This window comes from Hemiscyllium ocellatum, chromosome 4 (assembly GCF_020745735.1).
Source record: "Hemiscyllium ocellatum isolate sHemOce1 chromosome 4, sHemOce1.pat.X.cur, whole genome shotgun sequence".
Lineage (NCBI taxonomy): Eukaryota > Metazoa > Chordata > Chondrichthyes > Orectolobiformes > Hemiscylliidae > Hemiscyllium > Hemiscyllium ocellatum.
The window spans coordinates 18,895,358-18,919,080 of record NC_083404.1 but is presented as its reverse complement, the minus strand read 5'-3'; the positions used below and the strand labels follow the sequence as shown (position 1 = coordinate 18,919,080).

Here is a 23,723-nt window from a genome sequence, read left to right as displayed (position 1 = left end):
TTACTGATGCAAATGGTTGCTGTGAACTATAATGAGAATTATGCAGATAAAATGTCTGAGAGCTTTGTTGGAGAATTGACAGGCTTCAGATTGACCACATTTTCCCCATTTATTTGAGTTATATTATTTTGAAAGGCTTTGTGCTTAATGTTACAATGTCTACACATAATTTATGTCATATAGCATTAGCATTAGGTAGTAAAATGTAATCTTAGCATATTAAAATGATTGGTGGAACTGTAATATTAAAATCTAATCCTCTGGTGGGTCATTCTAATTTGGAAAAAACTACATTATTATGTGGTATCAAAAATACATTACTCTGAGCAAATTGCTGTTGCATCTGGTGTACCCAGGGTGTTGTTAACATTTGATTGACTGGAGAAGGGGTTATGTTTTGCAGTTATAGAAACTGAAGGTATGCCACATGTCATGTTATCAAACAAAGTGTAAAATTGAACTTTTCAAAATGCAGCCTGATGCTTTCTTTTGAGCTACTTCTCATGAGTGGAACATTTTTAACTTGATTGTGCTGCAGGAGGAAGTGCAAGATGATGGAAAAATGAAGATAAAAATGTCTGCAGTGCTGACTAACCACAGTAACTTCAAAAACAGTCGACTTTTTGACCCAGATTCCAAGTTCACAAAACAGGGTACTCAACATCTTTATTTGAAACATGCTTTATTATTGTTTTCCTGCCCAAGTATATAATATACACTTCAGTCAGATTTGCATGTGACATCTGCGATAAGCTTTGTAGAGACTTAAATAATCCTTATAAATTAGGAGAATTTCTATTGACTTGAGAACCACAAGATGCAATTTCAAGTTTTTCTTTAGAATTTTACCCAATTTCTCCACAGTTTCTTATTCTTATTTCTTTCCTAAAGCTCATCCACATGGGTGCATGAATTATATATAGGCCTTTGTATCCAGATAGAAATTCTAATTATCTATTCCCTCAACTCGCAATTGCATGATACATTCATAGTTTAAAGTGTAATCAATTGTAAAGTCTGATATTGTTCACAACTTTTTAAAGCGCTTGAAAACTAACTGTATATCCATAGTCATTGCAAATGTATTCCCTATTGTCTGCAGGTAAGAACATGTGCACCTTGTTCTCATTAATGCAAACTATTACCCTGCCCCAAGCCAGTCTTTAGTCTTTATCAACCAAACCACCTAAGCTTGGGTCAAGTTCAGTCTCACAATAGGTCAAATAACCAAGTTCATTTCTCAATTTTACCACAAATTAATGAGATAGTCCCAAAACATTACAAACGTAACATCTTCATAATACCTCTGGGGCATATGTATGAAAGTTACATTCAGAGATAGGAACACTGGTAGGTGGTCCTAATGGTTTTTTTTTGCTGTATAAAATATTAGATGGAAGCAATGTTCTGCAGCCCTCAGGCTTTGTGATCAGAATTTCAATTTTTTTGTATGGAACGGCTTTGCAATATTTGGGATCAATCCACTTTTGCTTATTTAATCTGGTTGCATTTGTAGAAACCATTTGAAATCAAAGAAATAAATTGGATGAAAACTTAGTTGAGTTCTGCAAAAGGTGGGAGGTTTGGCCAAATTACAACCTAAGTGATAAAGGTGAAAATTTACATCATGTCTTGCAATGGATAGAATAACATTGCAATGGATTGGTTTACTCTAAGCACAATAAAAGCATCAAGACATGAAGCCTTAAATTACACTGCCACAATGTGAAAGGAATGTTTGAGTCTTTACTAATTTGCTTCAAACAATCCAGTATAGGTTCAGAAGGTGTCAGATGAAATTCACCATAGTTAATTGTAATGTTTTGAAATGAGTCAGTCAAGGACAGAGTGTAAAGTACATGTTAAATAGTAATATGCATGAAATAAAAGCAAAAAGAAATGAGGATTTGATAGATGGATCATTAATATTAAATATTATTAGCTGGTAATCCAGAAAGCAAACCAGGAATGTAGATGTTGCCAGTCAGGATATTGCCCAATCAACAATTGAGTGTCAACCACATTTCTCCGGGCTTGGAGTCACATGTAGATCAGAACCAAATAAGAATGGCAGATTTCCTCCCCTTAAAGGACATAAGTGAATCTAATGGGTTTTCCTAACAATGGACAATAATTTCATAATCATCATTAAACTCTTAACACAGATTTTTATTAAATTTAAATTCCATTATCTGCCATAGTGGGATTTGAACTTGGATACACAGGACATTAATCGAAAAGTGTGTGCTGGGAAAGCACAGCCGGTAAGGCAGCATCTGAGGGGCAGGAGAGTCAACATTTTGAGCATAAGCCCTTCATCAGAGCTCATGCTCGAAATGTTGACTCTCCTGCTCCTCGGATGCTGCCTGACTCGCTGTGCTTTTCCAGCACCACACTTTTCGATTCTGATCTCCAGCCTCTGCCGTCCTCACTTCCTGCCAGGACATTACCCAGGTCTCTGGATTAATATTGTAGTGTTAATACCATGAGGCTGTCGCCTGTCCTTGTGTAACTGGGGTGTGAAAGAAGACAGTGTTGACGTTTATCTGACTTTGTTGAGATTCCATGGAGTATCAGTTTGATTCTGTCATCTGTGTCACAGTAACAAAATGTTGGGAGGGACTCCTGTGAAATGTTACGAGGCTAATTTTTAAAATTACATAGATTATGAAGAAAACTTATTGAGCTGATATAAAAACATAACGTCACTATTGTCTCACTGGACACAGGTCTGCTGTCTCATTAGAGAGAGAGACAACTGGTGGTGGTTTAACCGGAAGGTCACTATGCCTCAGGCGAAGGGGAAGATTGAGAATGGCAGTCCTTCGTTGTAACCTCAGCCATTGTGGAAATTGAGCCCCACAGTGTTGGTGTCACTCTGCACTGCACACCATTGTCCAGTCAACTGAGCTAACCAACACCGTTATTGAAAAGGAGTAAAGGAAATAAGTTGACAGAGATTTTTAAGTTATTCACTTGAATTTATGGCCAGCAAATGGATTAAGGACACTGATTCAATTTAAGGTTATCAAAGCAGGATAATACAGCATTTGTTTACTGGTTACTGATGAAGTTGGTTGAATGGAGAAGCTTGACACCTTTTACGAAAGTTAAATTTCTGTTGGCCAAGTAGGATACAGGAATGTTAGTTCTAAACCAGGGGTAGAAGCTGATGAGCGTGTGTGGCAGGGTAGCAGAGTCATCCAGGTGCCTTTTTTGCTTAAGCATATGGTCATTATATTTCCAAATGAGATGCTGATCTTTCATTAATTCATGACAACAAACCTGTGAAATTCTTGTTAAAAGCAAAATACTTCTTTTTAGCTATTTTTCAATTTTGTGTCCTTTTGGCTTAGTTGGATTTCTGGTGCCTGGAAAGATTTATCCATGATTCTAGCTTTATATTAGGCCCCAGTATTGATTATTACCAAGCTCCATGCAGTCTCCTGTGGGGCAGGTCTTTGTAGATGGGGTGAGAATAAATAATGGCAGATGGTCTTTGTCCTTCAAGCTAATGTTATAATATTACTTTTCTTAACACCCCCTTCCCAACCCAGAAGTTGGCCTGGATGTTAGTTCCACAGATTTTAACAATCAGTATGCCCTCACAATCCATAACAGCACTGAAAGGCATGACCTTGCTATCCCTTGGGTTTAGTGTTGCGATGCTATAAATGACAGAAATAAAGTTGCATGGCAAATTTCATTTCTATACATATCATTATAATATGCCAGCCAGTATTGACCAAACACCACCTATTTTGGTGAGAAAAGTGATACACTGAATGGATTCTTGGCATGTTCCTATGTCTTTGGGAAAACTCACGAGATGAAGGCCTCAAAACGTTGGCAGTTTGTTGAAGACCATCTAGAAAATATCAAGGGCCATTGTTGATTCAGGCAGGTACCAAATGAAATGTGTACATGCATCGATGAAACCTGATTCTTGTAGTGTCATGCAATATTTATTTAAATACCCTAATCCTCAATATTTACTTAGTATATTTTTTTTCATGTCAGCTGTGCCACTTCCTGGAAAGAAAAAGGCTTGGTCCTGGGTACAATATCTTGAAGAAGAAAAGGCATTAGCAGCACTTCCTAAACTGTTTAAAGAGGTACAGATATCTTGATTTCAGAATAATTAATTAACCCTTAATTTTTAAGCTGTTCACATCTGCCTGTTTATTGAAATTACATGTGTAAGCAGATCAAAAATATTATCAATTGATATCAAAAGGTTTGTGACTTTTGAGTTGTGGTTCTGAAATATAGCACGTCGTAAACGTGTTATGCATCTGCTGACCAAAACAATGTCCTATGATCCATTGAGCAACTGTCAGTCGAGTGAGTTTTGAGGCCCTGTTGAATTTATGTCTGTTTTGCAAAGCCCTTGACTTTCCAATGGAATATTTGAAGACCAAAAATTTTAGTTTCGTTTTTACATGTAATTGCAATGAGAAAATCTTTCATAGCAAATTTTAAGTCTTTTGGTGAGGTTCTACCCACGGCACAAGTATTGACATCTGGGAGTTCCAGACCTGATCAGCTCTGAAGCACCTCTCTGTATTTGTTAGTTTTGCAATCTTTGTTTACAGATTCATTTCCACTGGAATGATTTTCTTTTATTATTTGTGTCTGATGTTGGCATTTTGAGACTTAAGACATACTTTGTTTTTCATAAGCTCAGGATATCACAAAGCAGTTTGTGTTTAATGAAGAGTGAGTTCTGCTCTAATGTAAGAAGTTCAGTTTTGTATATAGCAAGGTCCGTACAGAACAATGTGATCCTGTCTTGCTTGTGTGATACGCAATGGCGTGGATGCTATTATGAATTCCTTCAGAGTCTTACTTGTATTGTGCCTTTATTGAACTAGATATAAGATAGATGCCTGAAATGAATGCCTCCTATTAAAGATCACATGACTACAGCAAGCTCGGCAACATTCATTTCATTTAATTTGATTTATTAGTAGAATAAAGAAAATTTACAGCCCAGGAACAGGCCCTTTGGCCCTCTGTGCCTGAGCCAATCCAAATCCACTGTCTAAACCTGTTGGTCAATTCTTAAACCTCTGTATCCCTCTGCTCCCCACCTACTCCTGCATCTGTCCAGACACACCTTAAATGAATTTACTGTGCCTGCCTCTGCTGGCAAAGCATTCCAGGCAGCTACGACCCTCTGTATAAAGTACTTGCCACATGTATCCCCCTTAAGCTTTTCACTTCTCACCTTGAAAGCGTGACCTCTTGTTATTGAATCCTTCACCTGGGAAAAAGCTTATCTCTATCCACTCTGTCTGTACTCTTCATGATTTTGTAAATCTCAATCAGGTTCCCCCCCCCATCTCCTTTTTTCTAATGAAAGCAATCCTAACCTACTTAACCTCTCTTCATAGCTAGCACCTTCCATACCAGGCAACATCCTCGTAAACCTTCTAAGCGCCCTGTCCAAAGCTTCCACGTCGTTTTGATAGTGTGGCGACCAGAACTGTACACATATTCCAAATGCGGCCGAGCCAATATCCTGTACAATTCTAGCATAACCTGCCAGCTCCTATACTCAATACCCCGTCTGATGAAGGCAAGCATACTATATGCCTTCTTGACCACTCTATCCACCTGAACTCCAGATCTCTCTGCTCGTCAACGTTTCCCAAGGTTCTTCTGTTTACTGTATAATTCGTTCTAGAATTAGACTTCCCAAAATGCATCACCTCACATTTGCCTGGATTGAACTCCATCTGCCACTTCTCCGCCCAACTCTCCAGTCTATCTATATTCTCCTGAATTCTTTGATAGTCCCCAATGCTTTCTGCTACTTCACCAATCTTCGTGTCATCTGCAAACTTGCTGATCATACCAACAATGCCCTCTTCCAGACCACTTACGTATATCACAAACAACAGTGGCCCCAACACTGATCCCTGTGGAACACCACTGTGTACCTTTCTCCATTTCAAGAAACTCTCTTCAACTACTACTCTCCGTTTCCTGTTGCTCAACCAGTTCTTTATCCACCTAGCCAGAACACCCTGCACACCATGTGACTTCACTTTCTCCATTAGTTTACCATGGAGAACCTTATCAAATGCCTTACTGAAGTCCATGTATATGACCCCTACAGCCCTTCCTTCATCTGTCAACTTGGTCACTTCCTCAAAGAACTTTGTTAAGTTGATATGGCACGATTTTCCCCGCACAAAACCATGTTGCCTATCACTGATAAGCCCATTCTTTTCCAACCATAAATAGATTTTATCCCTTAGTACCTTCTCCAGCAACTTTCCCTCCAACAATGTCAGGCTCACTGGTCTGTAGTTACCTGGAATATCCTTACTACCCTTCTTGTACAGGGGGATAACATGAGCAACCCTCCAGTCCTCCGGCACCTCACCTGTGTTTAAGGATGCTACAAAGATATCTGCCAGAGCCCCAGCTATTTCCTCTCTCGCCTCCCTCAGTAACTTAAGATAGATTGCAGCTGGTCTGGGGATTTGTCCAACTCCATAACCAATAGCCTACCCAACACATTAAGGATTCTCCTTAATTCTGCTCATTAAAGCTATTTCATGACCCCTTTTAGCCCGCTTGATTCCTAGTTTATGACTTGTCTTACTCTCCTGATATTCCTCCAGGGCCCGTTATTGTCACATGTACCTAGGTACAGCGAAAAGTTTTGTTTAGTGTGCCGTACAGGCAGATCATGCCATACAAAGTGCATTTGGGTAATAGAACAGAACGAATGTGATGGCTGAAGAGAAGGTGCATGAAGAATAAGATCAACATTAAATTTAAAAGTTGAATATCCATTCAGAAGTCTGATAACAGTGGGGAAGAAGCTGGTCTTGAACCTGATCGCACAAATATACAAACTTTTATATCTTCTGCCCAATGCAACAGGATGGAAGAGAGTATAATTGGTAGGCAAACAGGGGGCTGGAAGAACACAGGAAGCCAGTCAGTATCAGGAGATGGAGAAGTCAACCTTTTTAGGTATTAACCCTTCTTCAGGACTAGATGCGTCAGTAGGAGGAGCTACAGATAAGGAGGTGAGGAGAGTAGCAGAATAGCGAGACAGTGATAGGTGAGCACAGGTATTGGGTGTGGCCTGGTTGGTCGATGGGATAGATGAATCCATTTGATAGCTCAAAGGAAGGGTCAGTAATTTAAATGGGAGGGAGGAGGCGGGGCTGGAAAGGGAGCCAGGGCTAGGTGGGAAGATTATTTGAAAATGAAGAACTCAGTATTTCCAGGCTGCCCAGGCAGAAGACAAGGTTTATAGACTTATTCTTTCCAGCTACCAACCGGATTCATTCCTCCCATCGATCAACTAGGTTGTACCCACTACCTGTGTCTACCTATCACTACCTCACTATTCTGCTACACCCCACCCCCTTTATCTGTAGCTCCCCTTTCCCCCACATCCAGTTCTGAAGAAGGATTAATAGCCAAAACGTTGACTTCACTTCCTAATGCTGCTTGGCTTGCTGTGTTCTTCCAGGCTCCTGTTTGTGTACTTTGGATTCCAGCATCTGCAGTTTTTTTTTGTCTCTAACCAAGAATATAAGTGGGGTGGAAAGGGTCTTTGATTATGTTGGTTGCTGTCTTGAGGCAGCGGAAAGTATAGATGAAGTTCATGGATCGAAGGCTGGTTTGCTCTGGGCCATGTTCACGACCCTGTAGTTTAGATTAGACTTAGTGTGGAAACAGGCCCTTCGGCCCAACAAGTCCACACCGACCCGCCGAAGCGCAACCCACCCATACCCCTACATTTACCCCTTACCTAACACTACGGACAATTTAGCTTGGCCAATTCACCTGACCCGCACATCTTTGGACTGTGGGAGGAAACCGGAGCACCCGGAGGAAACCCACGCAGACACGGGGAGAACGTGCAAACTCCACACAGTCAGTCGCCTGAGTCGGGAATTGAACCCGGGTCTACAGGCGCTGTGAGGCAGCAGTGCTAACCACTGTGCCACCGTGCCGCCCATGTGGTCTTTGGCAGAGCAATTGCTAAACCACGCTGAAATGCATCTGGATTAAATGCTTTCTATGGTGCATCTATAAAAATTGATAAGTACCTTGTGAAATTGCCAAATTTCCTTAGCCTCCTGAGGAAGTAGAGATGTTGCTGTGCATTTGAGTACAATGTTGCATTTCTATCCCAAATATCCCCCTTTCCATACTCAAAATATATGCACTTCCTTGCATCTAGGTTAGCGACGATTTTACTTTTGGAAGTTGCAGCAGGATTCCTTGCATGGTTGACCCGGGACAGTGAGATCTCTTCGGAGTTTTGTTTAGATCCTTTGTATCAATGCAAAGGAGGATATTTCACTGCTAGCATGATGCAATTCTATTCTGTAGGAGTTGTTATTTTCTTGATTGTTCCCATCCTTTCCACCTGTCCCAAACAGACATCGAGGTGAACACTGTTGTTTTCAATTTGTTTATTTTATCCCTGTGTCGGACGGGTGTTGACCACAAGACCAGCACTTATTGCTCATTGGTTGATTGGCCTTATGAACCATCATCTTGATGTGTGTTACTGTCCATGTGGTGTACATTACATTCACACTGCTGTTTGGTTAAAAAAAAGGACCAGGATTTTGACTTGATGACTGTGAAGGACTAGTGATGCAGCTTTATGACAGAACAATTCATGTTCAGAGGACAACTTGCAGATAATGTGATCCCATGTATGTGCTGCACTTGCCCTTCTATGTTTGAGAGATTGGGGGTTTGAAACGTGCAATTGAAGCCTTAAAGAAGTTACAACTGTTTTGTCCTGTAAACGGTGTTTCCAGCAATCACTGTGTGTTGGTGGTGGAGTGAGTGAATTTCTAAGTTGGTGGATGGGATGCTGACCTTGTCCTGAAATGTGTTCAACTTCTTGATTGTTGTGCAACCTGTATTTATTCATGAAAATGGAGAGTGTTCCATCACTCTGAAGACTTCAGTCAAATCATCGAAGAGAGTATTAAAGTGCAGGGTTATTGGGAAAAGGCAGAGGTTGGCACAATACCATAATGCTGATTTGGAGACTGATCCAGAGACAAAGGGCCACCTGAGCTCCTTTGAAGATGAATTGACTTGTGTATTTTTCTCTGTCCTTGTAACCACAGTATATGTGACACCCATTTTGGTTTCTGGCCCTGGTGACCATTCAGTATGTTGATTGTGGATGATTCATTGATGCGAGTGCTTTTGAATGTCATGGGAAGATGTTCATTGTCTGGCACTTGCACAGTCCAGATGCTGCTTGCTACTTAGCAACCCAAGCTCATATGTTGTCCCAGGTCAGGCTCCATGTGAGCATATTCTTTTTCAGGGGCTAAGGAGAGTCTTTCTGAGAGAGTTTCTGTGAGAAAACTGACAGGGCTTTGGTTTAAAGACTCACCCAAAATACAATCTCGGTTACAGCGCCATACTGTCCGAGTGCTGCAAGAAATGACTGGCTTCCATTCAGTGCTCATGTCTCTGGGCTGTGACGGGAATCCACAACTTCAGCAAGTGTGCCATTGGTGTCTATCAAGTTCCTGTTGCATCCTGTAATGAGGGTGATAATTATTCAGGGAATGCCTTGCATCTTTGAAATGAGGAAGGCACACTTCTGAAGGACTAATAATTTCAAATGCCTTTTGCTCCAAACAATTTGGCCATCGCTCTGATTACCTTGGAGTCTGCATTAGGAGACCTCCGTGCATGTACCCAGGATGTGCCAAAAGGATCCTGTTCCTGCTTTTCCAAGGCATACTGCCATTGAGCGCCATCTGTAACCATCTGAGTTCATGTTCACTGGGCGAGAGATTAAATTCGTAGGAACACAGATGCCCAGGGTGAACTGCAGGAGATAGAGATGTGCAGAAGCAGACTTAAATTTAAAATCATGGATAAGACATTTTAAAAAGGAAGCATTGTTTATCTGAGAATCAGTGTGTCAACAAGCATAAATGTGAATGTAATTTAGTATGGATCAGGACACAGATAGCCAAGATTGTGTCAAATAACTCACTGCCTGATTCCCCAAAGCCTGTCTACCATCAGCAGAGCACCGATAGGAGTGTGATGGAATGCTGTCCTCTTGCCTGGATGAGTGCAGCTCCAACAACACTAAAAAAGCTTGGTTTGGAGATGCTGGTGTTGGACTGGGGTGTACAAAGTTTAAAAATCGCACAATACCAGGTTATAGTCCCAACAGGTTTATTCAGAAGCACTAGCTTTTGGAGTGCTGCTCCTTCATCAGGTGGTTGTGGAATTGGCATCACCTAGGACAAAGCAATTCACAAGCATCCACTCCCTCAACCACCAGCGCTCAGTAGCAGCATTGTGTACTATCTACAAGATACACAGCAGAAATTCACCTAAGATACTCAGACAGCACCTTCCAAACCCCACAACCACTTCCATCTAGAAGGACAATGGCAGCAGCTACACGAGAACAGCATCCACCATCAAGTTCCCATCCAAGGCACTCACCATCCTGACTTGGAAATATATCATTGTTGCTTCAATGTCGCTGGGTCAAATTCATGGAATTCTGTCCTGAATGGCACTGTGGGTCAACTCACAGCAGGTGGACTGCAACGGTGCAAAATGGCTGATCACCGCCACCTTCTCAAGGGCAACTAGGGATGAGCAATAAATGCTGGCTCAGCCAGTGACATTCACATCTCACAAGTGAGTAACTTCCAAAAAAAAGAGTTACGTCTTAGGTGGAGGATTTCAAATGTTAATGTTTCCACAAGCTGAGCATGATTTGAATAGTAATAATAAATTTAAGGACTTCGGAGAGGAACAGAAGGTTGAGATGGTCCGTAGTTTGCAATGTTGGAGGGGCTGAGTGTTTTTTTTTAACTTGATGGAGAACTGTTAGTGATGATAAATAATATGGGGGCCAGGATGTTTGGCTGTCTAGAATCACAGAATCCTTACAGGTGTGGGAGCAGGCCATTTGGCCCATTGAGTCCACACTGACCCTCTGAAAAGCATAGCATCCAGACCCAGCCCCCCCTAACCATAACCCTACATTTCTGATGAACTAATCCACCAAAGGTGCATACCCCAGGGCACGATGGGCAATTTAGCATGACAATTCCACTCCTCGTCTTGGATGGAGGTAAGGTTAAGGGATCACGAGGTGGATGAACTCACAGAGGAGATGGGGAGATTTGCGCGATAAATGAGAGACCGATGTGAGTTGAAGCCCATGGTTTGGGCTGAATGCAGGAGATGTGGTTGGGTTGTTTATTCAGTCGGAGCTGTACATTATTGCCAGTGACCAATTTTACTACCAGTTGTGACCAAAGAAAATATCGCTGTTTTTTTGAGGATATCATTATATTTTAAACACTAATGTAGCTCAGTCTTTTTCTTTTGCTTCAGTTGCTTTGAAAAGACAGGCTCTCTTAATAACACCACATAATCATTGTTTTATTTTAGCATAACATAAAAAGGATGATGATCATTTGTCATTTCACATTATTGTGACCTAAAACTCACAACTGAAACCCTTTCTGCTGTTTTGCATTCCCAGATGATTTTACAGTTAATCATTCTCTCAGTTTCCATAGCAACCAGCAGTCATGTACCAAATAAAGTCTGGGTGAGCATTGCTACATTCATTGAAATTCAAGCACAGGGAGGTAACGAGATTGTTTCTGTATCAGTAGCACTATCTGTGTTTGCCTCTTCAGTTTTCATGTAAATAAATATGATTTCCATGTATGCACAAGGTGCTGAAAATCAAAAAGCAATGTTATTTCCATATATACACACATCAGAGAAGAGCAGCGAAAATAACATTTGCCAATTCAAATGCAATAATACAGCATTTAGTCTTTTCGATAAGTAGCCAGGTGGTGCACAATTCACAATTTATTTTTAAGGCAGAATATTTCTTTTATGTTTTTAGCCTATGCAAAGTAGAAAAATCTCACAGTGGGATTGCAATCTTTCAAAGTTCTTGATTAAATATGGCAATGCTAATTTAACTGGAAGACAAATCCTGAGAAATTGTCCATTTAGAGTCATAGAGATGAAACAGACACTTCGGTTCAACCCATCCATGCCGACTGGATACCCTAAATAAACCTAGTCCCATTTGCCAACCATTGGCCCATATCCCTCCAAACCCTTCCTATTCATATACCCATCCAGATGCCTTTTAAATGTTCCAATTGTACTAGCCTCCTCCACTTCCTCTGGCAGCTCATTCCATACCACCCTCTGCGTGAAAAAGCTGCCCCTTAGGTCTCTTTTAGATCTTTCCCCTCTCACCCTAAACCTATGCCCTCTAATTCTGGACTCCCCCACTCCAGCGAAAAGACCTTGTCTATTTACCGTTTCCATGCCCTTTGTGAGTGCCACAAGGATCGATGCTGGGTCCACTACTTTTCATCATTTATATAAATGATTTGGATGTGAGCATAAGAAGATAGTTAGCAAATTTGCTGATGACACCAAAATTGGAGGTGTAGTGGACAGCGAAGAAGGTTACCTCAGATTACAATGGGATCTTAACCAGATGGGCCAATGGGCTGAGAAGTGGCAGATGGAGTTTAATTCAGTTAATTGCGGGTACTGCATTTTGGGAAAGCAAATCTTAGCAGGACTTATACACATAATGGTAAGGTCCTAAGGAGTGTTGCTGAACAAAGAGACCTTGGAGTGCAGGTTCATAGCTCCTTGAAAGTGGAGTCACAGATAGATAGGATAGTGAAGGCAGCGTTTGGTATGCTTTTCTTTATTGGTCAGAGTAGTAAGTACAGGAGTTGGGAGGTCATGTTGTGGCTATAAAGGTCATTGGTTAGGCCACTGTTGGAATATTGCACGCAATATTCTAACGGTTGTGAAACTTGAAAGTGTTCAGAAAAGATTTATAAGGATGTTGCTAGGGTTGGAGGATTTGAGCTATAGGGAGGGGTTGAATAGGCAAGGGCTGTTTTCTTTGGAGCGTCGGAGGCTGAGGGGTGACCTTATAGAGGTCTATAAAATCATGAGGGGTATGCATTGAATAAATAGGCAAAGTCTTTTCCCTGGGGTGGGGGAGTCCAGAACTAGAAGGCATAGGTTTAGGGTGAGGGGGAGAGATATAAAAGAGACCTAAGGGACAATGTTTTCACTCAGAGGGTGGTACGTGTATAGAATGAGCTGCCAGAGAAAGTGGTGGAGGCTAAAACAATTAAAACATTTAAAAGAAATCTGGATGGATATATGAATAGGAAAGGTTTGGAAGGATATGGGCTGGTGCTGGCAGGTGGGACTAGACTGGATTGGGATATCTAGTCGGTATGGAGGAGTTGGACCAAAGGGTTGGTTTCCATGCTGATCATCTCTATGACTCTATGATTTTATAAACCTATATAAGATCACCCCAACCTTGCTGCACTTTAGACTGTTTGTGCACTTTACGTGAAGTAATCTCTGATGTGCAATTAGCTGTGATGGGTTATCTACCCTCTGGCCAATCAATACAGAGAGTTCCTGAAAGAGAAATTGAATAGAAAGCATTTATGTCTGTCGCTGGCTCAAAATAGCAGCAATTGGCTTTTTGATGTTTAGTTTTTTAGCTGAGAATTAATAGGTGGCTGAATATGACCCAAAATGAAGGGACTTTTTAAAAACTAAAATGACATTTTTTAAAAATCTTTGGAAATAATTAAGTTGATAGTATAGAGTATAATGTGCAAAACAATTGACTGATAGCATTCAAACAGGATTATAGCGCTGCAGTAGTCTGACTTTAAATGCTTTGTTGCTCATTTTATTATAGGGAGATAAAGTGTGATTGATCCAAGGTTCTGTACAAAGTTGACCTGATTTCTTCATCGTGCACACTTGGTTGATGGGACTTGTAGGTGCAGCCATTTTCAAATTGTCTCATTTAAAGCTGTGACTGCTATGAGGCCACCACCTATTGAGCATTCCACACTATATTTCCTGAACAGGGAGCCACTTCTGTGCTTCAGGAATGTGTTTCAGGAATGTTACTCCTCCTCAGTCAGACATCATGAGTGCCATGACCTGCTATGTCTCCTCACTGTGTGTCACTGACCCTGCGTTGGAAATGTTTAGTCCACAACAGGGCATTTTACAATAAAGTTGCCACAAGCTTTTTGGTTTTGCAGCAGTACTAGTAATCTGGTTCTCAAAACAGTGTGCATCCAATCGCTGACAAACTACATGCCTGGTGCTCATGATCGGCAGGACACAGAGGAGCACAGTCAGGAGGGAGTTGTGCTGGAGGTCCTCCAATGTTGATTCCAAACATCATGATGTCTCATGGCGTCATGTCAAATGGGCAAGTGGACCTCCTGCTGATTATTACTCCCCATCCTCCCTCAACTGAGAGCTCTGTACTACTCCATGTTGATCAACCCTTGGAAGAAACACTGAGGTTGGCAAGAATGTATTCTGGGTGGGGCACATCAGTGTCCATCACCAAGACTGGCAGCACTGCAGGTAGGGCCAGTTGGATCTGAAACGGCATAGCTGCTAGACTGGGTCCGTGGCTGGTAGTGAAAGCACCAAGTGAAAGGGAAAACAAACTTGATATCGTCCTTACCAGTCTGCCTGCTGTAGATACATCTGCCCATGCTAGTGTTGATATGGGTTACCACCGCACATTAAAACCAAGTTCTGTCTTCACACTGATAATAGCATACACTATGTAGCTTGGCTCTATTACCAGGTTAGATGGAACAGACCTAGCAGCTCAAAAATGGGCATTCATCTGGCACTGTGGACCATCAGAAACAGACTCCAAAACAATTGTAACCTCATGGTCTGGCATCTGCCCCACACGACTGTTAGCATCAAGCCAGAGGATCAACCTGATTCAATGGAGAGTGCAGTGGAGCGCGGCAGGAGCAGCACCAGGCGGACCTAAAAATGAGGTATCAACCTGGAGAAACTACCGAACAGGACTACTTGCATGCCAAACGGCATAAGCAGCAAGTGATGCACAGAGCTATGCGTTCCTCATAGCCAAAGGATTAAAGCTCTGCAGTCCTGCCACCTTAAGTTCTGAATGGTGGTGGACAATCAAACAACTGTAGTGGTTCTTCGCACAAACTTTGAATCAAACAACTCACTGGAGAAGGAGCCTTCACAAATATCTGCACCCTCAATGGTGGGAGAGTTCAACACAAGCATTCGCAGCAATCCTCAGCCAGAGGTGCTGTGTGGATGACCCACTTTGGCCTTCTCCAGTGGTCCTCAGTGTTACATATACCAGTCTTTAACCAATTCAATTTGATTCTCTTCTCATGATATTAAAAAATGGTTGGAGACACTGAATACTGCAAAGGCTGTGTCCCCAATAACACTTCAGCAGTTGTACTGATGAGTTGTGCTCCAGAAATTACCACACCCCGACCCAAACCGATAGAAGCTTCAACTCTGGTATCCACCCACCAATGTGGGAAACTGCCGAGCTATGTTCTTTATACAAAAAGCAGGTCAAATCCAATCCAAACATTTACTGCCCTATGAGTCTATTCTCGATCATCAGTAAACTGATGGAAGGTGTCATCAGCAGTCCTAGCAAGCAGCACCTGCTCAGCAATGATCTCCTCAATAACACCCAATTTAGATTCCACAAGGGCCACTCAGTTCTGCTCCTCAACATTGAATTCTAGAGGTGAGGTGAGAGTGATGGCCATTCGCATCAAGTGCGCATTCCACCACATGTGCTATCAAAGAGCACTGGTAAAACTAAAATCAATGGGAATTGGGGGCAAACACTCTGCTGGTTGAAGTCATACCTGGCACATAAGAAGATGATTGTGGTTGTTGGAGTCAGACATCACAGCTGCAGGACATGTCTATCGGGGTTCCTCAGGATAGTGACTTAGGCCAACCATCTTCAGCTGCGTCAATGACCTTCCTTGTGTCATAACGTCAGAAATGGGGATGTTTGCTAATGATTGCATAGTGTTCATCACCATTCACAACTCCTCAGATACTGAAGCAGTCCATGTTCGACAATATCCAGGCTTGGGCTGGCAAGGAGCAAATAACACTTGCACCACTCAGTTGCCAAGCTATGACCATCTCCAATAAGTGACAATTTAGCCACTGCCCCTTAACATTCAATGGTGGTGTAATTACTGAATCAGTGATCTCACTATCAGCAATGCTAACAATTGTGTTACTATTGACCAGAAACTGAATTGGACTCGCCACGTAAAAACACAATGGCTACAAGGGCAGGGCAGAGGCTAGGAGCACTGTGGTAAGTAACTTGCCTTCTGAATCCCCAACGTCCGCTAACAACAAGGCTCACATCAGGAATACTCCCTAGAGTAGTGATAAACGGCTCCATTTTGGAATGGCAGGCAGTGACCAGTGGGGTACCGCAGGGATCAGTACTGGGACTGTAGCTTTTTACAATATATGTTAATGATATAGAAGAAGTAATAACATTAGCAAATTTGCTGATGATACTAAGCTGGGTGGCAGGGTGAAATGTGATGAGGATGTTAGGAGATTACACGGTGACCTGGGCAAGTTAGGTGAGTGGTCAGATGCATGGCAGATGCAGTTTAATGTGGATAAATGTATGGTTATCCACTTTGGTGGCAAGAACAGGAAGGCAGATTACTACCTAAATGGAGGAGAAAGTGAGGACTGCAGATGCTGGAGATCAGAGCTGAAAATGTGTTTCTGGAAAAGCGCAGCAGGTCAGGCAGCATCCAAGGAACAGGAGAATCAACGCTTCGGGCATAAGCCCTTCTTCAGGAATTCCTGAAGAAGGTCTTATGCCCGAAACGTCGATTCTCCTGTTCCTTGGATTCTGCCTGACCTGCTGCGCTTTTCCAGCAACACGTTTTCACTACCTAAATGGAATCATTTTAGGTAAAGGGACAGTACAGGGAGATCTGGGTGTTCTTGTACACCAGTCAATGAAGGTAAGCATGCAGGTACAGCAGGTAGTGAAAAAGGCCAACGGCATGCTGGCCTTCATAACAAGAGGGATTGAGTATAGAAGCAAAGAGGTGCTTCTGCAGCTGTACAGGGCCCTGGTGAGACCACACCTGGTGTACTGTGTGCAGTTCTGGTCTCCAAATTTGAGGAAAGACATTCTGGCTATTGAGGGAGTGCAGCGTAGGTTCATGAGGTTAATTCCTGGAATGGTGGGATTACCTTACACTGAAAGACTGGAGTGACTGGGCTTTTGTATACCCTTGAGTTTAGAAGACTGAGCAGGGATCTGATTGAGACATATAAGATTATGAAAGGATTGGACACTCTGGCAGCAGGAAACATGTTTCCGCTGATGGGTGAGTCCCAAACTAGAGGACACAGCTTAAAAATACGGGGTAGACCATTTAGGACAGAGATGAAGAGAAACTTCTTCACCCAGAGAGTGGTGGCTGTGTGGAGTGCTCTGCCCCAGAGGGCAGTGGAGGCCTAGTCTCTGGGTTCATTTAAGAAAGAGTTGGATTGAGCTCTCAAGGATAGTGGAATCAAGGGTTATGGAGATAAGGCAGGAACAGGATACTGATTAAGGATGATCAGCCATGATCATATTGAAAGGTGGTGCAGGCTTGAAGGGCAGAATGGCCTTCTCCTGCACCTATTGTCTATTGTCTAATTGCCTGGATGGGTGCAGCTCCAGCTCCAACTCCAGTCAAGAAGCTTGACACTATCCAGGACAAAGCAGCTGCTGAATTGGCAGCACATTCACAAACATTCAGTCACTCCACCACTGACGCTCAGTAGCAACAATGTGTACCATATACAAGATGCATTGGGGTGGCACTATGGCTCAGTGGTTAGCACTGCCCTCTCACAGCACCAAGGACCCAAGTTCAATTCCACCTCTGTCTGTATGGAGTTTGCACATTCTCTCCATGTCTGCATGGGTTTCCTCCAGATGCTCAGGTTTCCTCCCACGGTCTAAAGATGTACAGGTTAGGTCAATTGGCCATGCAACATTGCCAATAAGGATGTCTAGGTTAGGTGTATTTAGTCAGGGGCAAATGTAGGAGGGTTGGTGTGGACTTGTTGGGCCAAAGGGCCTGTTTCCACACTGTAGGGATTTGAATTTTTAAAAAAAGTCATCAAAGAATCTTGGACAGCACCTTTCAAGCCGATGACAACCACCATCTAGATAAACAAGGGCACTGGGTACATGGGAACGCTATCAGCTGCATGTTCCTCTCCAACACTTGGAAATATATATATGTTCCTTTAATACAACTGGGTGAGACTCCTGGAATTCCCTCCCTACAATGGCTCAGTCTACAGCACATTGACTGCAACTGTTTCCAAAGGCAGCTCACCACCACCTTTTCAAGGGCAACTGGGAACAGACATTAAATGGTGGTGCAGCCAATGACACCCATGTCCCCAAGTGAATAAAAAAAGGGTCTGACTTTGAATTGTCGGAGTTGCCAGTATGCAGGACATTTGGCTCATTAGAAGAGTTTTTTTTTAAACTTTTACCCAAAAGGATCTGAAATCAGTGGACCAACCAGCTTGCACGATTGAAGCTTCCACTGAGAGGCCCAAACTGTTTGAGATTTATATCTCTCTGAAGATTATATTGTTGTCACTGGTGCTATTATTTGTCTCTGATCAGTTATTTGCTCTTTTGAATTTCCTGGCTCTGAATCAAAGCAAGTCATTTTCCAGAAGTGTACTGATACAGAATGTACTGGGGTTATATTCCCAGCTCTCCTACAGAATTTATTTTAACCCAGACTGTCTCGGGATTTTTCCAGTTGCTAAATATGTACTATCTTATTTTTCTTGAGTATTTCTCTGCACTGCCTATCCCTCTGGTATTTAAGTCACAGTTTGATGTCTTGTAATATGCACCCAGAATTGTAGCATTACTTTTCTTAATGTAATTCAGTCTACATGGAGTTTATGTTTTTTCAGTTCCCTGGAACATTTTTATGTCCAGTGACAGAATCATGGACTAACAATGTCACTGCATCTGTTTTTTGCTTCAATTTCTACTGAACATGTTCAAACCGGGAACGTAAAACTCCTTAGACCGTATCTGCAGTAGTTATGTATCATGTCACTCAATAGCTATTAACGCTTCTAACGCAGCTATTTTGTTAAGATTAATTTGTACATTTGATTGTGACTCCAGTTTCTGTTACTTGGTCTCAACTTGAAGACACTGACCCCACTACTGTCACTGGCAAGACTTCTAATTGTTCTTATAAAGGTCTCAGGCTGCTTCCTTGACTATAACTGAGTTGCTTCCTTTGCCATTTCAGAGGCCAGTTAAGAGTCAACCATGTTGCTATGGGTCTGGAGTCACAAATTAGCCAGAGTCAGCAAGGGATTGCAGATTTTCTTCCCTAAAGAACGTTAGTGAATCAAATACCATTTAAAATATTCAGTTGTGTGTGTGGGCATCGCTGGCTGGGCCAGCGTTTATTGCCTTTTCCTAATTGCCTCTTGAACTTTTCTTTACTCAGAATAAATTGCCTTTTCTTTACTCAGCGAGCCGTGAGTTCATGGAATGCCCTGCCAGTAACAGTGGTGGACTCTCCCTCTTTATGGGCATTTAAACGGGCATAGGATAGGCATATGGAGCAAAGTGGGCTAGTGTAGGTTAGGTGGGCTTGGATCGGTGCAGCATCGAGGGCCGAAGGGCCTGTACTGCGCTGTATTTTTCTATGTTCTATGTTCTATGAACAGTTGGGCTACATGAGGCCGTTTGAGAGGAGGGTGCCACATTGTTGTGGGTCAGACCGGGTATGTCACGTTTTGTTCCTGAAATTTCATTAGTGAACTGAGTGGATTCTTGCAGCTGTAATTCCAAATTTTCATTGATTCAAATTTCACCATCTGCCAAGGTGGGATTTGTATGCATTGTCCTTAGAATATTCCATTACCTCAATCTCTGTGTCACAAATCCAGTGACCACACCATCGCACCATTGTTTTGCCAGTCTGGAATCTAATGGTTTTAATCACTGATGCTAATTTTTTTGAAATTCCAGATGTATTTCAGTAATTGCATTTAAATTTTTAAATCACTATGTTGGGATTTAAATTGATATCTTTTGGGTCATCAGTCCAGCTACTGGGATAGCTAATTCAGTCGAATCGTCACTGTTTTATGTTATCACCAAAAATATTGCACTGACAAATTGCTTGTGGTTAATGATTTGTTCGTATTTTCAAAGTGCAAACAGCATGAAACCTTCCAGAAAGTCACTCCACACTGCCACCTACTTAGCAGTGTCTGAAATCACACCATACTGGCCAGAAAGTTCCCTCAGGATAGAAAATTGTAATTTGCTTCAGCAGTTTCAGTATTAAGTGTTGGCATAGAAACATTGTGCAGAAAGTTCTGATAACAGGAAGTTGGACAGGAAGAATGCGTATACATAATATTTTCTAATGAACACACAAATCAAAGGGTTTTTTTGGCATAGTCATGTTTTTCAGATAGTAACTAGATCCTATGCAGCATTATACAAGAGGGAGAATTAAATCTGGTGAACATTTTAATTGACTTGAACATGAATGCCATATGTTTGCATTTTTAAATTGATGTGTTGTGTTCCACTTTTCTATTAGTTCAGACATGTATCATGGGGAATATGCAATTTCTTTCCACATTTCAGCTTAAGAAATTATCATGAAAGCCCACCAAATAAAATTCAACATACATCAAATGTGAACAGGAAAACTTTGAAATGCTCTTCGGCTCCCTCTTTCAAATGAAAATGAAGGTATATTTTCTGTTCTGCAACTGCCCTCAAGTGCTATGAATGCACAACGGAGAATCTTGCTTTCTGCACTATCTGTCACTCTGCATTCCTGACTCCTGTTTCACCCATTTGAGATAATATGATGTGACTTCAGTTACTTCTTCATTACGCCTTTTAAGTCTGAACAACTGTTAATGTGATGTTGTGAACTGTAATAACCTGTTTTAGTATAATATTTCAAATGAGAATGCGACAACTGCTAAGTGATTTAAAAAAATGAAAAACAACTGAAAATTTGTTCGAAGTTATGGAATAATTTGGCAGTCGTGGCTGGTTTGGACAGGGCAGCTGGTGGAAGGTACAACCAGATGGGGAGGTAATGATAAGGTTCAGGATGTCTGCATCTGAAAGCCAGCTTTAAGCCAAAGCCATATTGTCAACTCAGTGATTCAGAGAGACACGAACTGCAAATGCCATATCCAATTGTATAGGAACATAGCAACAAAAGAAGACGATTCCATCCATCGAGCATGCCCTAATATTCAGTGATCAATACTTCAACACCTTTCACTTACTCTATCCCTATAAGCCTGTATGCCACAGTTAATCAGCAATCCATCACTGTCCTGCTTAAACGTGTTTAAAGACTGAGCCTTCACAGCCTACTGTGGTAGAGAGTGCCTAAGGTTCGCAGCTGTCTGAGTAAATGCATTTCTCCTCATCTCAGACTCAAGTGGAAGCCCCCCCCCCCACCTTAATTCTTCAATTGTGTCCCTTAGCTTTCAACTCTCCAAAGAGAGTAACCATCTTATCTGCAAAATGCCATGACTTCCTCTATAAATATGTTATAGTTATCAATGAGATTCTTCAAAACTCTAGCAGGCCCCATTTTCCCAACCTCCCTTCATAGAACTGTGCTGTCAAATCTTCATTTGACTCCCTCTGTGACAATAGTGTTTTTGCTGAGCTAAGGGGCACAAAAACTGCACATAGTTCTCCAGGTGCTGCCTAACCAATTTTCCATTAAATTGAAGCAAGTCATCACTATTGCTGTCCTCAAATCCTCTTGCATTAAAGGCTGAGATTCCGTGACCTTTCCTCATTGCTTGGTGCACTTGCTTTCAATGACTAATCCACAAGGATACCTAGATCGGTTTGCACATTCACACTGTCCAACTTCATGCTATTTCAGGAAAACTCTGCACTCTGTTTTTCCCCCAAAGTGGTTAACCTCACATGGCGAGCAGTTACTCCACAGCTAAAGATAAAGTAATCAGTGAACTGCTGGAATTGGTGACTGAAATGTGACACATTTCTTGGGAAGGCCATCGAACAGGAGGTTTGGGCATTTTAGCATTGCAGATAATGAGCATGAAACAAAGGGTGCTGAGATGGTGCCTTTGGATAGTACCGGGAGAAGCACAGAGAGGCACCAAAGCAGGAATTTAATCCTTCAATCTCAGCGGAAATGTAGGGAGGCAGAAGAAGTGTGATGGTTTTGTAGTTATTGATGCAAAATATCTGACATTGAAAAGTCAGTGCTAGAGTTGGATAAAATTGTTTATATTGGCAGCAGAAACGGGCAGTTGGAGTTTTGTCGAAACTTTGTTCTGGTTCGGAGACAGTTATGGAGAGCGATCACTTATATTCCATTTTTTGTTTTTCTCTTTACAGTTTCAGTTAGTTCCTCAGATTAAAAATGGATTTAAAGTAGGCATGAGGTTGGAAGGGATTGACCCACGGCACCCCTCCATGTTCTGTGTGTTGTCAGTGGCAGAGGTAAGAAATATATGGGAAATGTGTTTGCATTGATTTTTAATTAGGTATTTATTTCCTGTAATAAAACCAAAAAATGTTTGGACACATTCAGGTCATATCGTTGAAGGTCTGTGAAGGTCCATGGTCCTGAAATTTCCAACTTTTTTTTTCTGTCTGGATTTTTCTGTTTTTACTTCAGATTTCCAGAGTTTGTGTTGATTTTTTGTGTGTTTAGGCATGGCATTGGCACTTCATATTCAATCCCCTTACTCAAGAAAGCATTAGAAGCATTCAGAGAAGCTACACAGAACTGATTTCGACAGTGTAGAGGTTACCTTAGGATGACATGTTAGACAGGCTCAGCCTGTACTTACTGGAGTTGACAAGAACAAGAGGTGATCCAAGCAGAAAGGATGCTGTGATGAATTGACGGGGTCAAAACTGAAAGGATCTATCCCTTTATCGGAGAGACTGGAGCGAGAGGACACAGTTTTAAAAATAAGGTGCTCTCATTTAAAACAGAGATGAGGATTTTTGTTTATTTCTGAGGGTCTTGGGTTATGAAATTCTCTTCCACAGAGAGCTGTTGAGTATTTTTAAATCTGGATGAGGAAGATTCTTTATTGACCAGAGTGTTCAAGTGTATCTGGGGTAGACAGAAAAGTGTAGTTGAAGTCACAATCAGATGAGTTATCAAAATGAATGGTAATGTAGGCCCTAGGGAGTCAAATGATCTCCTACTCTTAATTCATATGCTTGTATCTGTCCAGCATAATTTGCAGTGAGACCATGAGACTGCGTTGTTTAACAGGGTGTCAAGGATGTTTGCTAGGTTGATTCCGGAATTGACAGAGTTGGCTTATGAGTAGAGATTGTGATTAGGATTACATTCATTGAAATTTAGAAACATGAGGAAGCACCTTACAGAAACAAATAAAATTGTGAAGGAACTAAATAATATCGAAGCAACGGAAGTTTTTTCCACTGGCGGGTGAAACTAGTACTAGCCTCAAAATAAGGAGGCAGGCAGGAGGCTGGAAGAACACAGCAAGCCAAGGAGCATCAGAAGGTGGAGAAGTCGACACCCTTCTTCAGGGATGAGGGTGGGTGTAGGGGGAGCTACAAATAAAGGGGGTGGCGGGACAGGGTAGTGAGTGGGGATAGGTGAAGACAGATAGTGGGTATGACCTGGTTGTTGCAGAAGGGAGAGGAGGTGTCTGAGATGGACCAAGGGAATTTGAGGGCAGGCTGGGAGTTGTGGGCGAAGTTGATG

The 23,723-nt window shown here is 41.9% G+C and overlaps 1 protein-coding gene across 1 annotated transcript in view; it reads left to right on the top strand.

Annotated features, from left to right (window-relative positions):
- The window catches only part of LOC132815316 (lethal(3)malignant brain tumor-like protein 4), a 251,003-nt gene that overhangs the window by 24,465 nt on the left and 202,815 nt on the right, over positions 1 to 23,723 (top strand). Inside the window, exons 4-6 of the mRNA XM_060824166.1 lie at positions 539 to 653; positions 4,021 to 4,115; positions 22,367 to 22,471. Coding sequence (XP_060680149.1) covers positions 539 to 653; positions 4,021 to 4,115; positions 22,367 to 22,471 — 315 coding nt within the window. The remainder of the gene's footprint in view (positions 1 to 538; positions 654 to 4,020; positions 4,116 to 22,366; positions 22,472 to 23,723) is intronic.